The 25,803-nt window shown below is 44.6% G+C and overlaps 1 protein-coding gene across 1 annotated transcript in view; it reads right to left on the bottom strand.

Moving 5' to 3' along the window:
- LOC8029944 (ATP-binding cassette sub-family F member 3) overlaps nucleotides 1–25,803 on the bottom strand; it is a 39,364-nt gene that overhangs the window by 9,585 nt on the left and 3,976 nt on the right. The window contains exons 3-14 of the mRNA XM_029979986.4: nucleotides 21,854–22,016; nucleotides 19,412–19,503; nucleotides 17,671–17,799; nucleotides 15,886–15,990; nucleotides 13,331–13,480; nucleotides 12,378–12,527; nucleotides 11,499–11,555; nucleotides 10,275–10,297; nucleotides 10,109–10,164; nucleotides 5,064–5,264; nucleotides 2,844–2,920; nucleotides 1,873–2,047 (exon numbers count right to left, since the gene is read on the bottom strand). Of these exons, the coding sequence (XP_029835846.2) occupies nucleotides 1,873–2,047; nucleotides 2,844–2,920; nucleotides 5,064–5,264; nucleotides 10,109–10,164; nucleotides 10,275–10,297; nucleotides 11,499–11,555; nucleotides 12,378–12,527; nucleotides 13,331–13,480; nucleotides 15,886–15,990; nucleotides 17,671–17,799; nucleotides 19,412–19,503; nucleotides 21,854–22,016 (1,378 nt within the window). The remainder of the gene's footprint in view (nucleotides 1–1,872; nucleotides 2,048–2,843; nucleotides 2,921–5,063; nucleotides 5,265–10,108; nucleotides 10,165–10,274; nucleotides 10,298–11,498; nucleotides 11,556–12,377; nucleotides 12,528–13,330; nucleotides 13,481–15,885; nucleotides 15,991–17,670; nucleotides 17,800–19,411; nucleotides 19,504–21,853; nucleotides 22,017–25,803) is intronic.

Here is a 25,803-nt window from a genome sequence, read left to right as displayed (position 1 = left end):
ACGACGCGTAGCCTCAGCAGTGCTCTTCTCCGACCAGCCTCCGACAGCGTTGCTCAAATATGGCGGTCATCTCTCCGCTCCCTTCTTTCTCTCTCGCTCCTTCGTCGCTCTCCTCCCTTTCATTTTCTTTTCTCCTCTCCGGCGCTTTCGTCGCCACACCCACTGGCCAAACTCTCCCAATATACGGCTCTGCCCCCAGTGTTGTAACAATTTGGTGGACACATGACTATAAATAAGTGGATGACTCATAGTAATCCACTGATAATCATCAAATATGCATGTTATGTCAAAGGTGCTAAAGTACCAGAAGACAAAAAGGTTTCTAGAGACCAAACTGGAATCCTGCATACCATATGACTACTTTAGTTACAGTGAAACCCGTTGAGAATGAACCCAAGTACAGCGAATTATTATCAATATTGTACTCACGGAAAATTTAAATAAAAATGCATGTAAAAAGTACTTTTTATTCAAACAACATATTGGCTATATCAAGCTTTTTCCCCAGGGAAGGCTTCCAAAAACGTGCAAACAATCGTCTTCTAGTGTGTCCCTTCCTTCCTTCCTTCCCTCCCCACCCCCCCTGGAGAAAAAAAGTAGGAAAGAAAGAAAATTGCAAAAGCTTAAGCCGTGAACAAAATTGAGCGAAGAGAAGCAATTCAGAAGGGAAAAAAGCTAAAAAAAAAAACAAAAAAACTCTGCATGCATGCCAAAAAAAAACAAAAAAACTTTGCAGCGCTTTGTTACAAGGCGGAAGCTAAGAAATAAGAAAGAAAGAGAAGCTCTCGCTTTAGAATGAACGCATCCTGGAAGTTCGTTGTAAATGGTTTTTGCTATATCAAACTGAATGTAGCGTTTCCTGCTGTTCGTTATAAACGAGTTTGACTATATGACAAACATGCTACGTGCACACTTTATGCAAGAATAGTTCTCTACTAAAATACAAATTTGGCCTTGCCAACACTGTTCAGTTTCATATGAATTGTATCACAAATGCCTTCGATTTACATTCCCAAGTCGACTACCGAAATCAGCTAAAACCTCCGTTAGTTTTGCATAACGGCAGTGTCTACACAGGTTGGAATAAAAAAATCTATAAATACTTTCTTAGGTTTTCCTCAACTCTTTGTACAGTCTGTGGCTGGGCTTGCACAGGGCCGCCTAATTCCTATATGACACCAACAATAGTATACAAAGGGTTCCACATGACAGCATTTTTGGAGGAGGAAATAAGCTTGAAGTCATATACGAAAAACCCACGGATACTGGTAAGGTCAAAGTTTAAGGCCTTTGGCATACAATATCGACCACACCTGCATGGCCATTTCACAACTTTTCAAAGCTCCTTCTCTATGGCCGAATTTGGGTCCGTATCAACTCTTCACAACTCATTTTCTGAAAACACATTTCGTGGAAACAAGTTTAGTGGAAACACATATCATAGAAACACGTTTTGTGGTAACACATTCTGTGGAAACACATTCCAAGGAAACACATTTCAGGGAAACACATTTTGTGGAAACACGCCTCGAGGAAACATGTTTTGTGGACAGCTTTCCATGCACACACGTTTTATGGGCACATCTTTTGTCGACACTGACATTTTCTGGAAACTCAATAACTCCTACAACATTTTGTCACACAAAAGGCAATTCTTTTTGCTAGGTGGATTAGATCGGAATACTGGCTTCATTTTGCTCAGTGCTAATATTTCAGAATTGTTTATAAAATGTTGCACATCGACAAAATGATCTGTCAACGTAATGTCGTTCAACAAACCGATTGCCACGAAGCAAATTCCACTAGCCATTCTGGAGTGGTTCTACCACACCCAGCCCCCAAAGCAGATGAAGACCGATCCTGTAGACTCACGATGCAGATCCTGGACTGGAGGTTGGCGGACAGGTTGACCCGTTCCAGAACGTTCTGCCCGGGGGTGTAACCGAAGGACACCTCGTCCAGCTGCAGGATGGGCGGGAACAGAGGCTCCGGGTCTGGGAAGCGGATCGTCACGGCCGCCTCCTTCTCAATCGGCTTCAGCTCTGGGCTGGAGGGGGACAGGAACGCACCGCTGACGACGTATGCAACTCCAGACTGTCTTAGAAGGCTGGAGTAGTGTGCCTAAATTTCGGTGTTTTTAACTGCCCGAACGGTGTTACGTGGCTTATGGCCACGCGGCACCGAACGGTGTCCGTGTTTGCAAGACGAGTCGCGAGGAGGCGATGAAAGTGTTGATCGTCCGCAAGTGTCTCCGCCTTCTCCGCCCGCTTCCCCCTCGCCACATGACGAAGCGACATACGTGACCAATCTCCGCAGAAGGCATTCTCCGTTAGATTGCAAGCGATCCCCATGGCTTCAATTGCTCCCTCTCTTAAATCTAGGCTCTCTAGGTTGGAGCGCGCTCGCCGGCACCCCCGTGCCGCTTCACAAAAAATCACGATACCACTCCCATGGCATTCACTCCAAACTGACGAGTACCATAAAATCCCGTAAGAACGCCCTCCCTCAGGCGATTGCCCATTTTGTTTCTCTGGCTAAACATCCATAACATAAAAATTGCAAAACATTGTCCACCCCCCAAATCATATTGACCACGCGATCTGCGGCAAGCGAGTTTGTAGCGGGATCCTGAGATTTTATTTGCGATCTGCGCGTGCAGTATTGGTTCCCGTGACTTCCGTTCTCGTGAAATGCGTGTGTAGTGGGTTTCTCCATTTTTTGTTTGCGATCTGCGCAAGCGATATCGGTTCCCGTGGCAAGCAAGTTGTAGCAGGCTTTTGCAGAGCCTCCAAGGGTGCTAAGTCAAGCTGAAGCAACCTAGCAAGAAAGCAAAGGGGACTCACAGCTTTTCTAGCATTTTTAGCTTGCTCTGCACAAGTGAGGCACGTTTTGCATTGAACCGGAACCTGTCTATAAACACCTGAAAGAAACAAAGACATGGACGTTAGCAAAAGAACACAAGATCGTTGTTTCGGAGACAAAACAGACAATGAGCAAATAGTAGCTTTACGAAGCTAACTGAAACTAAGCATAGGGTAACCACGAAACGAAAAAGAAAAAAGATAGTGGACAGCGTTATTATCAAGACCTTATTAGACTTTAAAATCCACAAATTTTTCAAAACATAAGTGACCACACTTCGTTTCACCTTGAGTTCAGGCGAAGCCGACGCCACGAGCTGATGGGACCAAGTTTCTGTACGCGTTCTACAGTGTAGACCGCATATAACGTATGTCGCGGGAGTCGCGAAAATCCGCTCTATAAGCGGTACCGGGCATTACCAAAACATCAATTTTTCAGGCCAAAATACATGCCATGAGACAACTTACCTTTGTAAAGCAATTTATTTTTATGTTAGATGAAAAATAAAGCTTAGTTTGAGGAAAGTCTTTATTTCACCAGGCTAGTACACTTCTCTCTCAAGTGTGTCACACATTTTGAAAGAATTGAGCGACTTTTGCCTGGCGCAGCCTTTTAACGGCATCGCGGGTTGCGGACGGACATTGCGAGTGTTCAGGATTCCTAACCCTAATCACTTTTCTCCGGCGATAAAACCGCGTGAAAATTTGCATCCTTTATACGGTACACGCCAGTAATACCTTCAACTTGAGCACAGGCATGAAATGCTCCAAATAAGAAATCCGGGCGATGTTCGAAAACACAAATGCTCAGAAATCACCACTGTAGTCGAAGTAAACAAACACGACGACACGGGCGTTTCTGCCGTCTTGAGAGTGCCGCCGACATCGCCGCACAAATAGGTGGATCTTTCCTCCTAGTACGTGCTGGGTTATCATAGCGACACACAACGAAAATCCAGTCAAGGATAGCGCTTTTACGGGGAACGATGAACGTCCACCACACCGTCTACGTCGACGATCACAACCGACGCCATGTTTGCGTATAGAAGCAGCCGGCTCGCGACCAGCATGCAACGCGCGCGAACACTTTTCCTCGACCTGCGATTGGTCTGTCGTTGCGGTTGTTTCTAACGCACAGAGCGGAGGGACACACAGCACGCACGTGAACGACACGTGCGTGCGTCCCTCCGTCGCTATGGCAACTGAAGCCTCTCTCTTCGCTTCTCCCCGCTTCTTCGAGCAACCTCCTTGCCCCACGAGTGCCGCTTGCGGCTAGCGCCGTTATTTAATGTCGCACAGGGAAGCGTGCTCGCTGCGTCGGTTGGTCGCTGCGGTCGGCGGGCTGTTACAGAAACCGCACTATAACCGGTGTTTCCCTTCGTGCACCTGCATTTTAAGCGGTATGTAATTACATGGAGTTCTATGGGAGGCGAACCGGTGGTTTAAAAAAGCCGCGTTATACCCGGTCCTGCACTATAAGCGGTTACGTTGTAAGTGGTCTATACTGTATCATCGCTGAAGCAATCAAACAGAAAAGGCCTAGTGACTCGTGCTTCTGACACTGCTTGATTGCTCCCATTAACTCGTAGTGTCGGCTGCGTCTGGACTCAAACTCAAACGGAGTATGCCAATAAATTTCAGCACCTTTAACGAAAAGATGAAAAAATAACCAATCGCTTTAAAATAATGCGGCCGAATTGAATTGCTCGTAACTCGAGGAACCGAGATCTTGGCAACGTGTAAGTTTTAAATCCTATTACATCATAGTCAGCGACAGTATGATAATGGCAGGGAAGTCTTTCGGTGGCCCCACTTCCAATAACGCTTCACGTCTCGTGGGCCTCGAGCACTTTATGCGCAGCTAACACACCGCAGAAGGCAATGGGCACAAACCGAAGGCCAAGCATCCCAAAGAGATGCCTCGACGTTCCCATCATGTCGGCGACCACGAGAATAAATACTCTTTCGGGTTATTTTAGTTTCCAAGCTCTCCAGGCTGCAAGTCTCTTGGAACCCCCAGTTGACAACACATTCGCAACCTTTCTTAACAAAGAAATTAAACAAAACCAAACAAAAAATTTTTGAGAGAAAGGTATTTTAAACGGGAGGCACTGTGAATTGAAAAACATCTTTAAATGGAAGACAACTTGGAGGTGCAATTCGGAGGCAAGCGTGCATCGAGGTGCGTGACCAGCGACCCACCTGCGCGTGTGCCCTGAACTGCTGCTGAGCCTCGTACTCCCTCTGCTGGTTCTTGAGCCTCTCCGTCATGACCTTAACAAAGTTCTCGTAGTTTCCCCGGTAGCTGTTGATCTGCTGCGAGTGGAAGTGCAGGATGTCCGTGGGCACCGTGTCCAGGAACAGGCGGTCGTGGGAAACCACCAGCAGCGTCGAGGCCCAGTCCTGGTACGGACGGAACGCCCGAGAATTAATGGCTGCTCGGCAAAGACCGTACAATCGGAGCTAGGTTGCACGCACGTCTGCAAAGCTGACCTAAAGCTAGGTCGAAGACTCCTCTCCAAGCTGACTTTACTATGCGCATCAGTGGCATCTGTCGGGACACTGAGGTTGTAAAATATACTATTAACGGAGAAAAAGCAGCCTTCGGCGGCACCCCCTCAATTCATGTACTGCAAAATTCTGTACGACCGCTTTCCCCCAACAGGTCGACAATCCCGTTTTTATGGACAAATATTTGTAGGCTAAATATTCCAAAACATTCCCTTGCCCCCCTCCCCCTCCCCTCCCCCCTTCCCAATTCTTATCATCAGGAATCGCATCAACTGCATGATCTGTGCCAATACGTGTGCAAGCGAGTTTGTAGTGGGTTACCGTGTGTTCATCGTACCATGAAACCCCACGGCCTACATGCCAACATAGATTTGTAATTTGTAACGAGTTCCCGCACATTTATCGCACCACAAGACCCAAGTTTGCCGCAACCACTATTTGAGGTATTGGTTTCTGTGATACAGTGAGCAACTTTACAACTTTATCTTTGAGGGCTTAAAATTTTGCAATTTTGGCAAAGTGTGGATTAGGGGATTATTTCGTGGGTACAAAATTCCACGATTGGGAGTGCTACACCATGTATTCGTTACCATAGGGTAATATGTTCCCCCAATCTATTTTTGTCAATCTTGCAAAAATTAGGTCCTCACGAAAATTAGGTTGTTTACGGTATGTGAATTCGTAGTGAATTCCCAAGTTTTTAATGCATTGTGGAATGTGAATCTGATGTGCCTGCAATCGGCAGTATCAGTTCCCCTGTCATAACGCGAATCAATGTACCCCTGGTGTTCATCATTCCTTCGCTCAGTACAGATTATAAAGGACAAGAGCACAAAGGACACGAACAAGTAGAAGGACGAGAAAGGACAGGACAAAGCGCTACTATCAACTGGCGTTTTTAATGTGAAAGAGGAGAACAAACCTGGAGATTTTTTAGTGATAGAAAAGGAAGAGGAAGGTTGCTGTCAAAGCAAAGAAACTAAAGGAAGGAAAACAATATTTTTTGATGAAACGCTTTTAGATTTTTCTTTAAAATTCTTTCTTTTTCTCCAATTTTTGTTCCCAATATTTTTTTTCTTTTCTTTCTCTAGTCTCGTTTCCCCAGTACTGTTTTTCTTAAGGGGGGACATGGGCCTAAAGTTTTTATTTTTTTTTAAAAAATTCATTTTTCAATTTTGACGTTTTCAGTTTTAGAAACAAATTATACACCCTTACACCAAATTTGATAACCATACGCCAAATATTTACGATGATATAAAATATTTTCAACAGTTGTGAGGCAGTAACAAAGTAAAGGAGTTCAATGTTTGAATGCATTTTTCTCAGTTCCACTTTTTGCTGCAAATTTCATACGAAGGAATCTTTTGTTCGAAGGTGAAAGTGTTCAGATACCACTATCAAGATGTTTCTGAACTGAAATTTACTGGGGAATCGGGCTATCTACTTTATTTTGTTTTAAGTTAAAGTCCTCAGTGATAAAAAGCCAAGTTTTCAAAAATTGACATAGGACAGATTTGCATCTCATATTTTGAGGTAATCACTCTTCCTGAAATATTTACATTTGAGTTATAAAAACTAGATAGCCCAAAGTGCCACATCCCCCACTTTATATTCCAGCAGTCAAAATGGTGCTTAATAGCTTCATTTGCATATGATAGATTTCTTAACAAAGAGTGACACATTTTCTTATGCAGGTATGTAAAGTTGTCCTGGAGAGCTGAAAGTTTGCACAGTACACCTACATCTGAAGTTAAATCTCCTCTCTAAATTTAATTCCAATCACTTGAGTAGTTAAGAAGTTCGACCTCTAGCCAGTGTCCCCCCTTAATAGCTTTTCATTAAAAAATATTATTTTCCTTCCTTTAGTTTCTTTGCCTTGACAGCAACCTATCTCCTCCTTTTCTATCACTAAAAAAATCTCCAGGTTCGTTCTCCTCTTTCACATTAAGAACGCCAGTTGATAGTAGCGCTTTCTCCTGTCCTGTTCCGTTCTTCTACTTGTCCGTGTCTTTTGCGCTCTTGTCCTCTATAACAGATAAAAGTTTGCTGAACTGCAACCCCAAACATCACCTACCCGACATTTTCCATCATCTATCTCTTTACCATGAGTGGGCGCTTAATCGGAATATTATGGCAGCATAACAGCACAGGGTGTCTACCAAGTTGACATTTTCAAATTCCCTGAGTTTCCCAGGTTGTCCCCGAGTACTTTTGTGAAATTCCCTGAGTGACACAGAACTTCGTTTTAGATCAAGATGGGCTGACACCATGTTGCCAGATGCTGTCCCTCTCCAAAAATCATGTTGTAAAATAAAAAAAATCACATAATACACTTTTAATGGTAACGAGTAACTTTTATTAGATTAAAAAAAAAAAAAAATGAAACGGAGTGGTTAGTAAAATTCATAGCGAAGAAAATATAAAAAAAGGTAAACTGAGGTTTACGTGACCCCCCTCCCCTCCCCGTGAGGTCATGTGACCTCGGAGGGGGGGGGGGGGGGGGGTTCACGTGACCTCACGGTTACGCCCACGGCAACGCTGCTCAAGCCGGAAACGGGCGCCTAAGAGCTGCACTCTAAAAGAAAAACGGGAGTGATAACAAGGAAAGAAAAAGGTAAACAAAGATAAGGCGTTCAAAGTGCGAGTGCTCAAATTTTGTTGTTTACACACTCCACTTGACAAAATCCTTTTTTTTTTTTCACTTCATTTTGGGGCTAAGGAACCGCGCAGCGACAGCGGTGTTTGGGGAAAAGAGTGCACGCGAGCGACCGTTGCAACAGCCAGCACCCCCTGCCCTCCCTAAGCCCGCGGGTGCCCTTCCCGTTTCTTTTGCCATCCTCCCCTTTTTTTTTTTTTAATTTTTTATACAATTGTTTTTTCGCTGGGTATCCCCGCGCGCGTGTATGCTGGCTTGGCGGTTTGCTAGCCCTGCAACCCGAGGTATGTGCTCCCGCCGGCGCAATCCGACCCGGGAGAAGCAAAGGACGGCCTCACTTGGCCATGCTTCGTCTTTGTTCCCTACATCGAGTGTCCCCGCCATGGGAGTTATGGACGCTCGATACAAAAAAACAATGTGATTTTCTAAGGGATGTTTGAACTGTTTCATATAAACAATAATTCAAAATACACGGGTGTGATATAACCGAGCTCGACTGTACGTTTGGCCCATTCCATTGATATCTGAAGAATTTCAGAGTGTGAGAGTCCATCTGTAACACTTCTAAAAAAAAAAAAAATCCCGGATATAAGCACAAATTCTACGAGTTTTCCCTGAGATTTTCCAGACTATTCAAAATCCCTGAGAATTCCCGGTTTTCCCGGTTGCTAGACACCCTGCAGCAGCTACACTCCATCTCAAAAGTTGCATGTGGCACGACCAAGGGTACACGAGTGGCAGCGAAACTCTGCAAAATGCTTTGCTTTCACAAACATTTGCTTAGGAAAAGCAGTCTCTAAGGCAGTGGTTTTCAAACACTTAAGTTTCGGGGACTCCTTCTGGATCAAGAGAAGTGATGGGGACCCCCCCCCCCATCCATTGGGAAGGAGGAGAGGGTATTGGACGATTACAATAACAAAAGCGTAAATGAAGAAAACTAAATGAATGCCAACAACACGCGTGAGAAGGCTCTGTAAGCCTTCTCACGCGGTCGACATGGTTGGGTCTATTTAGTTTAGTAAAACAACCAGCATAAATTTAAAACAACAAAACAACTTTACTAGTCTTGTGCGAATAGTGGATTTTGAGTTCGAAGCGAATTTGAAGCGAATAGTGGTTTAGCCCGAATATTTTCGATTCGAATATCGAATAGCTTTCCCACGCCTTTCACTACCATTGCATAATACTTAGAAGAAAACCCAGCTAAACTTGTGAAGGTTGTTCTACTTGTTCATTTCTAAAACAAGTTTACTCTATCCATATTTATAAACTGTGACCTCAGAAGGTCTGGTGTCTTGGGATGGCAAGCAAACGATGGACTTGACATAAAATGAATCCTGTAGAGATGGCCAACTATGCCCAAAGGAGTGAATTTACAAATCTTGCTATATAAAATATTCTTTCTTTAATCTGGAATTAAAAACGAATGAATCGTGCATGATGAACGCAGGTTGTAAGGGCATTACTGCCTAACATAGTATACTATTGCATAACAGTTTAATTTTGAAACTTTTGCTACAATGTAGATATACACATTCACAAACTTTTCATTTATTCTCGAATACAGTCGGCACAGGTGCACCATCCCGCTTTGAATGTATGCTTTGCTTCCAAGCACGCAATTACGATATTCATACTTATCCAAGTGTTTACCGTGGCGGGTTACCCCATTGAGTGCGCTTCTTATCAAGCACCGATGCGCTGCGGAGAAGCAACACCCGCGGAGCTCACTTTCGCTGGTATTGCTTCTCCGCAGCGCACCTTCTTTTGGTGAGAAGCGCCCTCTACGGGGCTAGCCCGGCGCAATCAGCACTTTAAAAAACGCAAACAGTGCAGTTCTCCTCGAACCGAATATCGAACAGTGTATTATTCGGAACTACAATTCGAAATTTCGAATATTCGCACAACCCTAAACTTTACTGCTTAGTTTGACTGACAGACTAAGGCTTTGGGAACCCTAAGAAGGCCTTCAGGGACCCCAAATGGTCCGCAGAGCCCCCTCTTAGAGAACCACAGCTCTAAGGTAATGTACTACAGCCCATGAATGAAATTAGAAGTAGAGTTGCGACATAACACTTGCCTGTAGGTAGCTTTCTAACCAGATGATTGCTTTCATGTCCAACATGTTTGTAGGTTCTGAAATGATGAACACAAGATTTAGAAGACAGCTACATACACAGGGTGTCCCTTTCTCCACAGCTTGCTGCACTACCTCATCCTCAAACAAGTATTGCACAGGCACTTACCATCGAGAAGTAACAAATCAGGTCTGAAAAAGAAAAAGAGAAGCATGCATCTTAATGACAGAACAGACAAAATAATACAAACTGGTAGCTGCATTTTAATCTACTGATCCAACCGTCATTTACAGAACTGCCATGGATGAGAAACAGAGATTTAGGTGGTATTTTTTCATTGGCATGCTTTAATTAATATTGGGACGCCGAATCATGTGGTTCAGTGTCACATGACACTGTGGCGTCATGTGACCCGACGCCACACTACACGTCCCAGCATTAAATATGATGTCAGGTGACGTCATGTCACATTACACCACGACGTCTTGTGACTTCGCATCACACAACGTGGACATGTGACATGACATGAAGCTGCTGTGTCATCCGATGTCACGTCACATGGCATATGGTGTCATGTGACGTCGTGATGTAGCGCAACACAGTCATGTGACTTCACGATTTGACACACGTTACTAGATCCAATAAAGTTGTGGACACCCTCATGTCACATGATGCCAAGTCACAGGAAGTGTCACACACGCCACGGGTGAACACGAAGTCTGGGTTAGCTTCCATTAGAATGCGATTCTGCATTAATATCAGGGGCGAATCCAAGGGGGGGGGGGGCAACGGGGGCGGCCGCCCCTCCCCCAAACAAAGTCGACTCCCCTTCCCCCCTCTCCCCTTCTCGGAGGGCAATTTGACATGAGTGGACCCCCCGGTGCACACAAAAGAATAGGAGAATAGCATACTAACAAATTTTCCGCCCCCAAAACAGAGTTCTGCATCCGCCTGATTAATGTGCGAGTGAACCTAGCAAAGGGACCTGAACAATCCAGTACTGGGCATTGGCGACATAAGAGAGGAATGTCCAGGAATCAAATCACACCCTATTTAACTCCCACATGGCCCCGTTCCACACAGCCCACGAGGAGCCGATCACTGCTGTTTACGGACAGAAAGCAGATACTGAGGGGTCCAACAAAAGATCTCGACTTAAAATAGCAATTTGCACTCCGTTAGTGAGCAAATGTTAATGTGCACGGAACCCTAATGCGCATCAAACATCTGAAAATTATATATTTCATAATTTTTTGGACTTTTGTGCTGTCCAGATGCCTTGAAAACAGTACATGTGCATGCTTTGTTCATAAAAAGGCCCCATTAAATTCCAGTAAATGGAATATTAATTTCTTCGAGACAGTTTTTGAGGGACAAGAAAAGAAGTCTCACTTTGTGAAGAGTGCTCTGGCAAGAGCAATGCGCATCCTCCATCCACCAGAGAACTCGCTGAGGAGGAAAAAAAGGATGCATGGCTTCACACACGATGGATGCAACTCATAGGAGCTAGCTCATTTACAAAATTTTTCAAGTTTGGAGCTCATCCAACATCAATGGCAAACTCTTGGCTAAAAGGGCAACACTGGAGATAATAAATGAGCAATGAGCAGCAAGAGAAAAGAGGAAATGAGACAAATTCAAAATGTTTGGGATCCTGGAGCATCCAGGATATTATACAGCAAAGAGCTGCAACAATGTTCTAGTACCTATGCTGTTGCACTGTTTTCATTGCATGGTACTGGGCTACAAAGTGAAGTTTCATCAAAAATTTCTTTCCTGCCTCTATCACTTTTAGAGCCTCCTGTTCATATTAGTCTCAAATTTAGATAGACTCAACATATGAAAGCTTTTTCATAAGCTCATTCAGAAACAGGGGGATAAAAAATATTTAAAGATGCTTCGTAGTGGGAGTTTTTTTCTCTCCCTAACTAAAAACTCAGAGCCAGCAAGCAAACCTGGGTATCGGCCCGCTCCTGAGAACGGAAACCTTTCACCACCTTCTCATTGGTCCATGTTGCCAAAAAGTGTGTGTCGCCTTTTTTTTTTCTATTTTTATCGAACAACTTGCAAGCGAGAAATGGGTAGCTTTCCTAAAATCATTCGCATTTCTAACAAGTACAAACGTTTCGAACACCTGCCAAGCTGGCAATAGACGGCCTCACGCACAACCGCTCAACAAAGCCATCTACGCTAAAAGGATACGGCAGTCTTTCGAAGGAGCCAACACTTTACGAAGCACATATGGGAGGTCTACCGATTGGGAAGCCTCACCGTGTTTTCTTCTGCTGCATGGCTGGGGAAAAGCCCAAGCCGGCCAGGATGACCGAGGCCCTGGCGGGGGCCTTGTCCGCCTCCATGTGCAGCAGCTCGGCATACACTTGGGACAGCCGCTCGCTCAGCTGGGGGTCGTCTGCCACCGCACTGCATCACCGAGTAAAAGCTGTCTTAAATCACCTTCGAGAGGACGCAAGACTTGGAACATGCATACCGGTATTTCGTCCCCGGTGTTGACCTACAGCCTCTCCACAAAGTGTCAATGACAGATTCCAATAGGGAATACAGTGAACTTTCACTTAGGCACTTTTCCTTGAGGTTCCTCAAAGTTTGTTTGAGTTGTGTTTCACTGTACATACTAAGTACACTTTTTATAGATGCTCTGTCCAAATGAAGGTACGGTGAAAATTTGAGTGCTTTTTGGGAGTTGACACACTATATTGTGAAGGATCTTGTAAAGTTGGTTACTGAATTTGTATATTAGTCTATCTCTATTTGTTGAAATAAAGTTTACAAAAGGTTTGGAGAAATAAATATAAAATTATAAAGTTTATATACCCCGGTGCGTTTTCACACTTCAAAGAATACAGAGTTCCGAGCCTCAAAGTTGCCGGAGTTGTTTCCTCCTTCAGGCAGACCCATCGAAAAATTAGACAATCGATCTGTACTCGAGATCTTGGGTGTCTTATCATTCCGAAATAATTGAAACACCGTGTAAAGGGTGGTAGTACATCCGCTTTAAAAAAGCTTTCTAAACTTTCCGAAGTTTTTTTTATATTTTATTTTCTAAATTACCTCTTTTTTTTTTTTCTTCACTTTCTAAACGATAAGTTGCCACTTGCGGCGACGAAATTTACCAGGGCGAAAACTGCTGAAGTCCGCAGACCGGCGAGCAGTTCAGTCGAGAACCGCAACGGAGTTAGGCACGCAAGGAAGAGGCAGGCTCTCACACTTTGGCCGTAAGCTCCTTCTCCTCGTCGAGTAGCCGCTGGCGTCGCTCGTCGCACGACAGCACGCTGTCCAGGGCCGTTGTGTCGTCCCCGACCACCTCCTGCTCCACGTGCAGCACCGATACGTGCGAGGGGATGCGCAGCTGCCCACTGCATGCGCAACGCCCACATCAGCGCGTCAAAGGGCTGCTGTGTTGACGGGGCGGTCGACGGCTACTATTGTGAGAAACTGCCAAGACCCCCGTCAATTGCCGACAAATAAACAAACAAACGATGTTTGGGGAAACGTTACGAAACTGCCGAGACCGCAACAAGGCGAGCGACGCATTAAACGTGTAATGATTTTGCATCCCTGCGAAACAAAAAAGTCTACTTCAGGGAGCGTACTGCACATTCAGCGCCCGAGTCGGCATGTTGGCAAGGCCACTGCACCCCTCCTTTGACTGCCGACAAAAAAAAAAAAAGAGTAAGGTTTAGGAAAACATTATGAAACTGTTTGAAGTGTGACGAGGCAAGAGTAAGTCTCGGATGGAGAATGTGGCTGTGAACGGCTTTTAGATTTGCGCGTTTGATACGATTCCAATTTTCTAAACCACGCTTTTCTTAATAACTTGCAGGAACTGAATTTCGGGATCAGAGACAACCGAGTTCACGGACTGTAAAGTTATTTGTACTGCAACCGGTTGGGATCTTCTTAAACGTTTCCTTCTCGTTGAAATAAGCACTACCCGTTATGTACCTATGCAAAATTCAATTCATGTTGGATAAAAGAAGAAATGTTGGCTCTAGTCCAAGTTGTTCCTTACTAGAGAGAGGGAGTTCTCTTTTCGGCCGACACAACTTTAACATTTTGCGGTGGACATTTTATTAGAGGTGTGCGAACAGTGAAACATGAACTTGAATAGTGCCAAATAGCGGCCAAAAAGGCAAATATCGAATTGAATATGAATAACAAAAATATTATTTGCAGTATTTACAAGACTAGGCCTGCGTTTCTGCGGTGGTTCGTTGCTCAGACTGTGCCGAAATTCGACATTATTGTTTGTCGTCTCAGAAGGCTATAACCCACTGATTAAACTGCGACGAGCCCTATGGGATGCAACAAACCACAAGAGGTTTGTACATTTTCATTCATTAAAGATGGTCATACTCAGCACGTCATTGCTTCTGTTCAGCTGACTCCTTTTTAGTCCGCTCCTTGCAAGACATTGGGAAGACTGTGGTACGTTCAGTGAGCGCCTCCTCCTGCGCCTTGTGCATGCGCGCCATAATGAGAAGGACGGTGCATATGAGCTATCGGGTTCCATTCTCTTTGGGGAACATTTGGAGTTGTATTACTTCTCCTCAATTTATTCACTTATCCCTCTCCTGTGTATGTGCTTGTGTTTCGTGTTACAGATGAGAATTTTCTGGGGTAGGCTTCCCAAAACAGTCATATCGTATTTAATATAACACTCCTGAAATCTTCATTGTTGAGCAAGAAAAACCTTACACGTTTATTCTCCTACAGGACACACACAACGAAGAGAGGAGCACGAATGAAAATGGTGTCAATGACTACACTTCAACTGCAGAAAACACAGCCAAAAAGTGGCCCCACCCGTTTGTGCGAGGATACGCAGCATGACCAATAAATTAACAGACGCAGTTGAACTGCTTGAAGTGGGGGTACGTCCTGTACCACCCAGCCATAGCACTTCGCGGGGAGCCACGTGTAAACGAAATGGGCGGTTCAGTTCTAGGAGCCATTCGCATTTTGATAATACAGTCGACTCTCGTTAATTCAAAATCTCTTAATTCAAACTTTCGGATAATTCAAACTAACGTGCAGGTCCCATCCTATGCATCTCTATGGGAAGAAACTCCTGATAATTCAAACTTTGCTTTATTCAAACAAATTTTCGGCCCCCCTCGAGTTTGAATTAATGAGAGTAGACTGTAATTTGTCCCGTTATAGGCGCAAGAACTGAAAATAGGTTTACAGAGCAGAGAACTGACTGCAGGTGACGAAAGATCCTTGAATCTAAAAGAGCGACGTGCAGGGTTTAAAGGTTTTTGTCAAGCGCATCCAAGAAGCTGTTCTATACGCTGCCTTGAACGAAGCATGACTGCTTCATTTGAGGAACACAAGAAACAAACCATATTCCGTCCAGATGGTTCGTTAGGCAAGCAAGGTTTCTGAACGCAGGCTTGATTTAGATCCAACACAGCCATGAGGACTATTTCGCCGTACAAATGGAGTGTAAAAACTGTGACATTTTGCTAGTAATGCTCAGGTTCGATCTATTGAATTATTCAAAAAATCAAATTCAAGGAATCCGAAAGTCAAATAGAATTACTCGGACAATCATTATTCGATTTGAAAATTTGAATTCAAAGCCTGAATTATTCGTACACCCCTATATTTTATACAATGCTTAAAAAGATTCTAATTGGAGTTATGCAAATGGCATCACTACTCGATTCCTACACAACTAGGCCCAAAAAGCCACCATCAGCATAACAGATAGCAAAGTTGTGGGTCCCAGACACAGAGCAAAGCAGTGAGAACTTGCCTGGACAGCATGCGTAGCAGTGTTGTTTTGCCAATGCCATTCCTACCCACCAAGCCGTAGCGCCGTCCGTATGCCAGCGTCAGGTTGGCTCCCTGTAGCAGTGTCCTGCGCAGGGATTACATACCTAAGTCGTCAGCTTAGAGCTCTCCCCTCGCCAAGCGAAAGAAGTCACACATATGCATTCAGCTTCTAAACTGCCACAGCACCGAGTGCCTCGTGTATTTTAGCTTTTGTTCCAAAACAGTCAAAGAAAGTTCACAATAATGGTTTGAGTAAGGCATGTCATCGACCAGTCACAAGTTGACAGTCTGTTATATTTCAATCACGAAGCAATAAAAAATGTAGCATCTGTTAGGCTTCGGGTTGATGAAGCGGCGACACCTTCAGCACACGAGGATCAACATCGTAACGACACTCCTTTATTTCCTCGACTCAATGTGGCCACAGCGAGCCGCGCTTGCCTCTCAATCCCTCTGAGAGCAGGCGCTCTCTAGCACCTTCTCCGGAAACTCCGGAAAGGACCCCCTGCGCCCTCTCTGGGTGTGATTCAGAGACTGGAGAGTCTGTGCATGGTCCCGGTCGTCGCCATTGCCATATGCTCCTTACACATCTCTACGCGAGTAGCAACTTAAACATCTTATTATTGACGTGGTTTCACCACTATATTGAAGCATGTTCAGTATCTTAATACATTTCTTTCTATGCTTCTCCCATAAACTCGTTCTTGAATTTAACAAAGAATTTATTAGCCTTTCTTTTTCTATCTATTGTTGTGGCACTGCCTAATTTCATGTATTTGTTCATTGTAATCAGAAAATTTCTGCACATAATGTGATATACTTCTAGCCTTAATATGAAGGCACTATCTTCTACTCAACCACCACACAATCACCCTCAAATATGTATATTAATATCAAACCCCCCCCCCCCCCTTTCCCCCCCAAAAAAAAACAAATTCCGTACAAAATTTTGTACCAGCCTTACTCAAAACCGAGCAAAGCTCTACAAAGTGACTAATAAAATATTGTATGGACAAAATCAGAAAACAAAGAGTGCAGCAGGTTTCGAGCTGTTCCCACCATTGGGGCGACAGTTTTTTCGCACCATGATTATACTATACTGTCGAGAAGGGTTATAACGAAGTCAACGGCAATAAGAAATCACTTCGCTACATCCGTTATTTCGTTATAACCGACTTCGGTTAACGAAGTGCAGAAGGGAATGGGAACTTGTGATCGCTTTGCTGTAGCCGCTATTTCGTTATAACCGACTTCGTTATAACCGGTCTCGACAGTACATACCAACTATCGCCACGCTAACCAAAGCCGCTATGCTAGTTCAACAGATGGGGTATCGGATCACTGCGCGAGAGGTCGGTAGATCGATTCCCACCAAGGACTGTGGTCATTTGTAAAGACAACTAACCGTGTTTTCATATGCTTTTCATTAAAACACTGCACAACACTATAGGGAGTATTCACTGGCGGCCATATCCGTGTGCGCTACTGCTGAGCGCGTGCTTATGGTGAGCTTCCGCAGTCCTTTTGGAGCGTGCATTTAGCACCATCAAGGTTGCCGGTCTTAGCAGGCTATTAATGTGAGCTCGTTCTGAGCATGCGCTCTAAACAGCACCCACAAATATGGCGTCCAGTGAAAACCTCCTATAAACTTGGAAACCAGCCCTAAAACGCTATCTGCCCTATAACAAAGAAATTTCGTCGTCATTCTGATACTCCAGCAAAGCGGAGCAGACCACCATGGAAGGGTTTCAGTCGCGGCCCTCACTTGTCGCCGAAGGCAATGTCGAAGTTCTCCACCCGTATGTCCTGGGCCCGGTTGCTTCCCTTGTTCTCCATGCGCGTCTCCCGCTTGCTCACTGCCTGGCTCGCTGTGGCAGCCTTCAACACTGTCTGGCTGCAAGTGCATAGACATCAGAGTCAGCGCAAACACGACCCGAGAGTGGGCCACGATTCCTGGAACATGTCTCCAACTGGTTCGATTTACTGCTTCCTTATTTTGAACCCTCGGTTTTCGCCTGACAACATCGCAACTAGAGACCGCTGCGGATTGTCGTGACCTTGGTGATGGTCACCAAACTCCCCAAAAAACATTTTTTTTATGTGCCTGGATAGAACAGTACTAGGTAACGAAGTCTACAACACCCTCCTTCCCCCCCCCCCTCCCAATAAATAGCACAAAGAAGTTGTAGAGCCCATCCACTTTACGTGAAGGTCATGGGCGTACCAACTGAGGGGGCAAGGGGGGCGCTTGCCCCCCCAGTTCTCAGAGTGGGGGCGCAAGGCATGTGTTTTGCCCCTCTGAAAAAGCCGCCACTGAGCACGGCAAACACTAGCCGGCGGTGCCACAGGCGTACCAAGGGCACTGCCCCGGCCATGGGGGGGGGGGGGGGGGGGGGTTCTGGTTTGCCCCCCCCACTCAAAAACAAATTGGTACGCCACTGGTGAAGGTGGAGGACCAACGAAGCTGTTATCTTTACGACAACTAACCGATTTACATATGATTGCAATGAAGGCACGTACACGACTTTATTGCTTAATTGTCTTTTTCGAGGCACACCTTGAGGACAGTTTTTTCCAATTGAGCCCAAGACTCTTTATCAGCATTGCGGAAGCAAAAGAAAAGAAGGTTAGATCGGAATGTTCTACCCTCGGCCTCATCACGGTGCACTCTTAGCTGAGACAAGTCAGTAAGCGTAGATGATAACAAGGAATCAGGACCTCACTATCTAATAATGCCAAGGAAGGCTGACTCACGCGGGTTGCCCCCTCTTTTTATTTATAGTTGCCACAACCAATTGGAACGAAGGAGCGCTGTTTAAACAGGAGTTTTTTTTGTTAACATCCATGGACACATTTTTTTTCCAGATCCTAGCACATAACAGCTTCGCTGGAATATTTATGTCACAAAACTCATCTCAGTGATTTCAAAACATGTTTCTATTTCGGGGATGATGTCTCGAAACAGTAGTGTGTTTTACAATCGCTCCAAGCTCCATAAGTCCTGTTTGGGAAGTTTACTTTGCAACATTGCAACAAGCATTTAAAAAAAATGTTTGTCGGAAATTTGGCATCTTTTAACAGAATCCAGTGCAGTTTTGGGGTGGGGACACTGAGAAACCGGCGATGTTGATGCCCGTGTTTCTTAGGCCGTCGCCTCTGCAACCGGCGGCCGGGGTTGTGACAATTCGTAGCGTGTCTCTCACAGCTCCTTAGCGTGTCTCTCGCAGCTCCTACGACACGTTTTGGTATCATTTCGAAGACGGCCTGCAATGCATGGACAACAGACGCCGGTCCAGAAGGGGGCTCTGGGAAGCCATCCCCTCGGACGTCGGTGTTTCTGGTGCGTGCTCCCTTTGCTCGACAAGACGGAAAGGTCACGCTGCAGGATTGCTTTCATCAGGCACTGGGATGTTACTTTTGTAAACGGGGGAAGGGACTTCGATAGAATGCTAGACATGACAGCCAGAGACGCCTTCCGGGCAAAGATACCGATTGTCTGCACTCACACTGGTGCCACCTTTTCTCCCCCAATCTCCCTCTTTTCTTGTTTCTGCTTGAGCTTGGCCTCTGCCTTCTCCAGTTTCTTCTGGTCCACCTGCTGTTGAGATTAAGAAGACAGGCAAGGTTACGCTGCTCTTGCACGCATAGTAATGCCACATGCTTACATCTGTCATCTTCAGTTCTTGAAGCAACTTAGAGAAAAAAAAAGAGTTACCTGAATCTAATATTGCATTACAACTTTCAAATGTCTAACCAGACAAATATTTGTTGCTCTAACTGCAGTGAAAGAAGATGCCACGACTGTTTTTGCTGTGTATCTTGATAGGCAGGAGCCGCCGTTTTTCGCTTCACTCTATCTGATACTAGATTGCACAGCTTCGTTAGAGTTCACAAATATAGAGCAAGCCTAATGCACTCCTGTTTATGTAGTGCACATATGGAAATATAGCAAACACCTTTAAAACCTTCACTTAAATTAATGCCTTAAAGGAGCTGTGCAACGATTTTAACGTTGAAAGAATTGGCATCTTCTGCTTTTGATATTGTTCACCTTGTCACAAATACTAACAGAAAACACACCTCCTTTCATCGAAATGTTGCGATTCTGCCGTGTAATAGCGAGGCGAAACTTAGAATATTCCCCGACCCGCAGTCGCGAGCGGCGGCCATGAGAAACACGCAGCGTGACGTCAAAGGGGAATCTTGTAGAAAGATAGCAAGTTGTGCGAATACCTGCTCGATAAAAGGTAACTTTTCTATAAATCTTGTCGTTCCAACATATATAAATGCGTCAAAAACCTAGTATCATCGACAAAACTTTTATTATACGGAGTTTTAGTGGTGCCATCTGTCCTAGGTCCACAAAACCGTCAGCTCTCTCTGCTACCGCGAACAGCCGAACAGCCGCCAGAAGCCGGAGGGGGACAGGGCCGGACGGGCTATGGCCGGACCCGGATGAGACTTTCCTCCTTTCACCATATCGTTCGTGCCACACCTGCCAGCACGTGGAAACGCGGTCGCAAGCGGATGAGTTCTTGCTGCTCACTGATGGCTCTAAAGAGAGAACTTTTCCGGAAGCCCGTGCCTACCCCCTCAACATCACTGCGCACGTGACCCGGAAGACGACGTATGAGTTGAGAGGTGGCAAAAACCTGGATCTTTTTCATTTTTGTAAATAAAAGCTAGGGTATCCAGGCAAAATCTGTTTTCTGTAGTTCACTTCAGAAGTGGCAGGCATCATCTCAATTCCCTCAAAAGCTCAAAATTCAAAAGGGCACAAACTTGTTTAGGTTGCTGACAATGCAAATTAGAGAATGTTCTCACAAAAATTTATATTCCTTTCAGTCTGTCCTTACGCAGCACATAGAACCTCACTATACTAGTAAATCCTATTTAGAAAAACAAATACTATGAATTACCGGCTATGTAACATTACAAACTTATCACAAACTTAGATAAAAAAAAGAGGGGGTTTAACACTTGTACAGGCATTACAGGCATTTTAATTACTAGTAATATTAGTAAAACCTTAAAGAGTAACCAAGTGCCGATAGTTTTTGTAAATCAGCTTTATCATAGAGGCAGATTTACTGTCATACAGGAACAAGTGTCCTGTCGTCATTTTACTTTCGCCTTTCTAGTAGCAGAGCAAATGAGACTGAATGGCGTTGTTCTATATAATTTGTGCGAAATATTACATCAGGCTGCGTTAAAGTAGCTCGCTGCACACCTTATTTCATTTTTCATAATGATAACTGATTTTCCAAACTGGGGGGCAGAATTCCAAAGAGCAACCCAGGATTTTAGCACTGAACAAATGGAAAGCAGATGTGACACAACTTGGTTCTGACTGCATCTCAAATGCTATCTGCAGCTCCCCTCTTTGTTGTAGCAGTAGTTTACTCCTAGTTTCAACCGGGCCAAGGTTTCGTTCGTACAGTACTACCATCAAAGTGTGTGCATCCAAACTCAACCCGCGAGAAACCTTTCGGCGCACACGCGGACGCAACCAAACTATTCATTAAAATCACCTAGTATTTTTCCAGCTACCGACTAGCCCATTCATGTGCCTCCCGCAATAAATTCGAGATATCAATTATACAAAGTTCCGTTGCCATACGTTAGTTCTATTAGTGAGACTGTTTTATATATATATATATATCTTTTTTTTTTAAATCAAATACATACTCTGGTATACGACTATTACTAATTTTATTGCCTTGACAAGTGACCATACTATACATACGATTGCTCTGTGAGAAGAGTAATGAGGCAATCAGGAGACTACTCACGAGAGTAATCGATTACTCTAGTTACCGACAGGATCGGAACGACAAGGTGTCTGTTTCAGGCGCCCGGCCTCTGGCACACGGTTGTCACCTTCAGCCCGAGAGACCTCCCCGCAGTTCTTGTTGGTGACTAGACGTGCGTGCCCTCCGCCCACTCACCAGGGAGTTGTCCCTCTGCTTCAGCCAGATGCTGGACACCTCGTCCGTCTTGTCGTCAAACTCGGCCGCCATTGCCTTCAGCTGCACCGGGGCACTGAGCACTTTTGCCGGAGTGGTGCTGTTGGCGTCACTGTTGCCGTCGCTGTGGCTGTTCCCCACCTCGCTGGAGAAAGAGATGCGTTAGCATTTATGGGCTAGTTGCAAACATGGTACGTCCAAATCTCTCTTGGACGCAAAAAGAGAACCTCTGGCTTCGATAACTGCCCGCATATGAAGGCTCCTTCACACCTTTGCGTTAGAGTATGAATGAATGCATTGAAACGGCTCGCAACTGCTCACGACGAGAGAACTCGCTGGTTCTATCTGAGCCCTGGAACACTACCAACCTGAGCATATTTTCATATTTTAATGTAACAGTGTTAAGGAGCTCATGTTGCAGGAAAGTCGCCGTCGGTGACAGTGGGATGGGAAAATCACGATTGGTCGATAGGGTCGTGATGTCACCGCCCCCATGATGCGTGGGAATTTCAAACAACCCACAATGCTCACGTGACGTCACACATAGAATGCAAGTGATTAAAACATGACATGTAGTGCGAATTAAAGGTCGCTGCACGTCTCAAATGATATCACTTTATAAACTAATTCATTTGCCTCAAAAAAAAAAAAAATTTGAAGAATTTTAGGCGGGATTCAAACCCACGACCCCTCGGTTCCAAGCCAGACACACTACTGACTAGGGCATGCAGACACGCTTGCACAGCTTGGGAACAAACGTTGTGGGAGCAAGAGTCTCCCACCACAGCCAGAGGCCGCTGCCGAATGCTCAAACTGGACAACGGCCGAGGCGCGCAATAGCGCACGTATATGACAGGCGCAGAAGCCCATAAAAGAGGGCACACGCCCACAGAAAAGGGGGAAGACGGACCGTGGTCACGGAGGCGTGCAGTTCCAACACTCCGGCAATGTTTTACGCTTATACTAACAACCCAATCCTGTTACTCTAATAAATGCAGTTTCTCGTTTTGGAAACCCCGGCTTCGTGTTGTTCCTCCCGAATGGGCATGCAGCAAGGCAACCCTACCACATTTGGGAACAAGCGTTTAGCTATTGTGTTCCACTCCTAAAGGCAAAGCTTAAGCGTTTTTTTGTAATTTTTTATTCATCATTCTTTCACCGTGGGCTTTAAATCATTTTGACAATGCTAGAAGCTACCATTTCTCGTAGATAGCGCATTTATCTCGCAAGTGCTGAAAAACCTTCTATCTAGTGATATGTACACGGGAAGTACAGGGTGTCACAAAAGAAAATTTACAGTCTTTTTTACCGCAAAAACAAACTGGGCATCGCCGAACGCTCATTCTCCGCCCAAAGGTAGCGCTAGAGGTCACAACCAGGTGCCAAAGTTTCAGCCCGGTCCGATAACTTAATCAAAAGTTATAAGCGATTTTTGAAAATTTCAATGAGAAAATGGCGGCCGACGGAGTTTTCGAACACATGGAGCTCTATGGCACCAGAAACCGAAAACGGGCAAAAATGGGCTCCATTTTTCCATTGAAATTTTCAGAAAATCACTTATAACTTTTGATTAAGTTATCGGATCGGGCTGAAACTTTGGCATCTGGTTGTGACCTCTAGCTGTACCTTTGGGCGGAGAATGAGCGTTCAGCGATGCCTAGTTTATTTTTGCGGTAAAAAAGACAGTGTAAATTTTCTTTTGTGACAACCTGTATGTATTCGAGGGTTACCTTCATGGAATAGGATACTATTACCATAACCTATTCTCATTCCATAAAGCACACAAAAACCAATTGTTCAAACTAACCGACTGGAAGCCTGCTTTCTGTTTATTCCCACGAACCAATCTTCCAAGTTCGAGGCACTTCAGATGTGCTTCGTCCTATTCTCTTAGTCACTCTACTTGGCTATAAAAGACTGAGATTTGGGAGTGGTAACAGACCCGAAGCTAATAGATCTTTGTTTAGACGGAAGGCTAGTAAAAAAATATTTTTCGGGCAATAAAGAATGTGCAACACCATTTCTCTCAGACTATAAACTAATCGCTATGGTCTGTATTTCTCTCGAGCATAATGTCTTGGGCAGCTTTAATGTGATTTAAGTTCACGCTAACACATTTTTATTGTCTTTCGTCCTGCCAGGTTGCATGGAAAAAATTAAACCTGGTTTTCCAGACATGCAAAAATAAACTAAGCATTGCAGAAAGCTGCAACTCCGTGTGAATGTAACACTCACTAGTGGTGGCGACAAAATGCGTTAGTTTGAGCGCATCACCTTACCTGGATCAAAAAATACAAAAGAAAAACAAAATTTCTTTACGAGACGACGTCCACCTAGGCCCTATTCGTCAAACCAGAATTTGAGATTGTGGGCGTCTATAGTATTTATTTCAAAGAAAAAGCTTGTCATTAAAGGGGCACTCCGGAGATTTCTTTATGGTCGCTGACTTGCCTAAATCTTGGCTCAACACACCGATAGACACGGCTGGATCAGTTCCCCAAGTGAAAAAAAAAATATTTTACGAAGTTACTGAATTTTCGAATTTCGTTTTCATTCTGTTGCTTAAACGGGGAGCCCCTACTGGCAACATTCAAATGTGACGACAGAAATGGCACAAAATGGGCACTAAGCCATGTTCCCAACTGATTACAAGGCATTTGATGGTTGGAAAAGAATGCTTAGTAGATGATTCACTAAGAATCACGCAAAAAATACTTGACATGCTGTGTTTAAGACTACCTGTGCGACCTGAAAGTTTGTACCATTTGTGACGTCACACCACTGGAGAGCACGCGGAAATTTGAATCTTGGTTTCGGCATCACCTTCATTTACGGTTTTCTCAATTGCTATTTCAAATTTCAAGAAAATAAATATCATAGTGTGAAGACTAAAGTTTGGGTAGTCAGAAAACGCAATTTGTTTGGGTAGCTTAAAAAATGGCAGGAGTACAATACATTATTACGGCGAAAGTCTTACTTGCCCCATTGAGCAAAAATGTGGAGTAAATGGCCATGAAAAATGAAAGATTTTTACAACCCCCTGTAACGCCGAATTAGAGTGTAGCTCTTGAGGAGGAGCAGGGGAAGGTATGAAGAGGAGGGTATGCCCCTCCTCCTCATCCGTACCCTCCCCTCCTAATCTCCTCTTCGCCTCCCATTTAGGGGCAATTTTTCCGCTATATTTAGCGGAAAAATTTCCCTGCTACATTTAGCGGAAAACTTTCCCCACTATCTTTAGCGCAAAAAATTCCCCACTAAATTTAGCGGGAAATTTTTTCCGGTAAATTTAGCGGGGAAATTTTTCTGCTAAATTTAGCGGCAAAATTTTTCTGCTAAATTTAGCGGGGAAATTTTTCTGCTAAATTTAGCGGGGAAATTTACCCATGCAACGCGTGGCGACGTCATCTATGATGTCACTGGTGACCGTCGTGACGTCACACGTGACGTCATCATGAGAAATGTCCCATAATGAACCGCGCGGTTACGCCGACGGCGCTCAATCCGGAAACAGACGCCTAAGAGCTGCGCTCTAAAATGTGATTGCGCAGCACATGCCACTCAAACGTATGAGCATACGTATTACCAATACGCTCAAATACACCAATACGCTAAAACGTATGCTAATATGGCAGCCATCTGTCAAGGTATGCTGTGTACGATAATCTTTACGCTGGGATTAGGCGGTGCAAACTATAGTCCAAAAAAATAAAGACATTTTCTTTCTTGGCTCCTATGATTTTATTGATACCGTAACTAACGCATTTGGAAGAGGACATCAGAATTATTTCAATAGAAATTACATCAATCCCTTATCACCGCCCCCAGGGTAAAGAATGAAATCTATGTCAACAGGAGGTGAAAAGAAAAACCTAGCGCCAACTCAAAATTTGGAGATAATCACGTAAAACTGGGGGATGGGCGCTCGTTAGGTC

Source organism: Ixodes scapularis, unplaced genomic scaffold, assembly GCF_016920785.2.
Source record: "Ixodes scapularis isolate PalLabHiFi unplaced genomic scaffold, ASM1692078v2 PGA_scaffold1__304_contigs__length_218370807, whole genome shotgun sequence".
In the NCBI taxonomy this organism is placed as follows: Eukaryota; Metazoa; Arthropoda; class Arachnida; order Ixodida; family Ixodidae; genus Ixodes; species Ixodes scapularis.
Note: the sequence above shows the minus strand (reverse complement) of the source record. Positions and strands in the feature narration are given on the sequence as shown.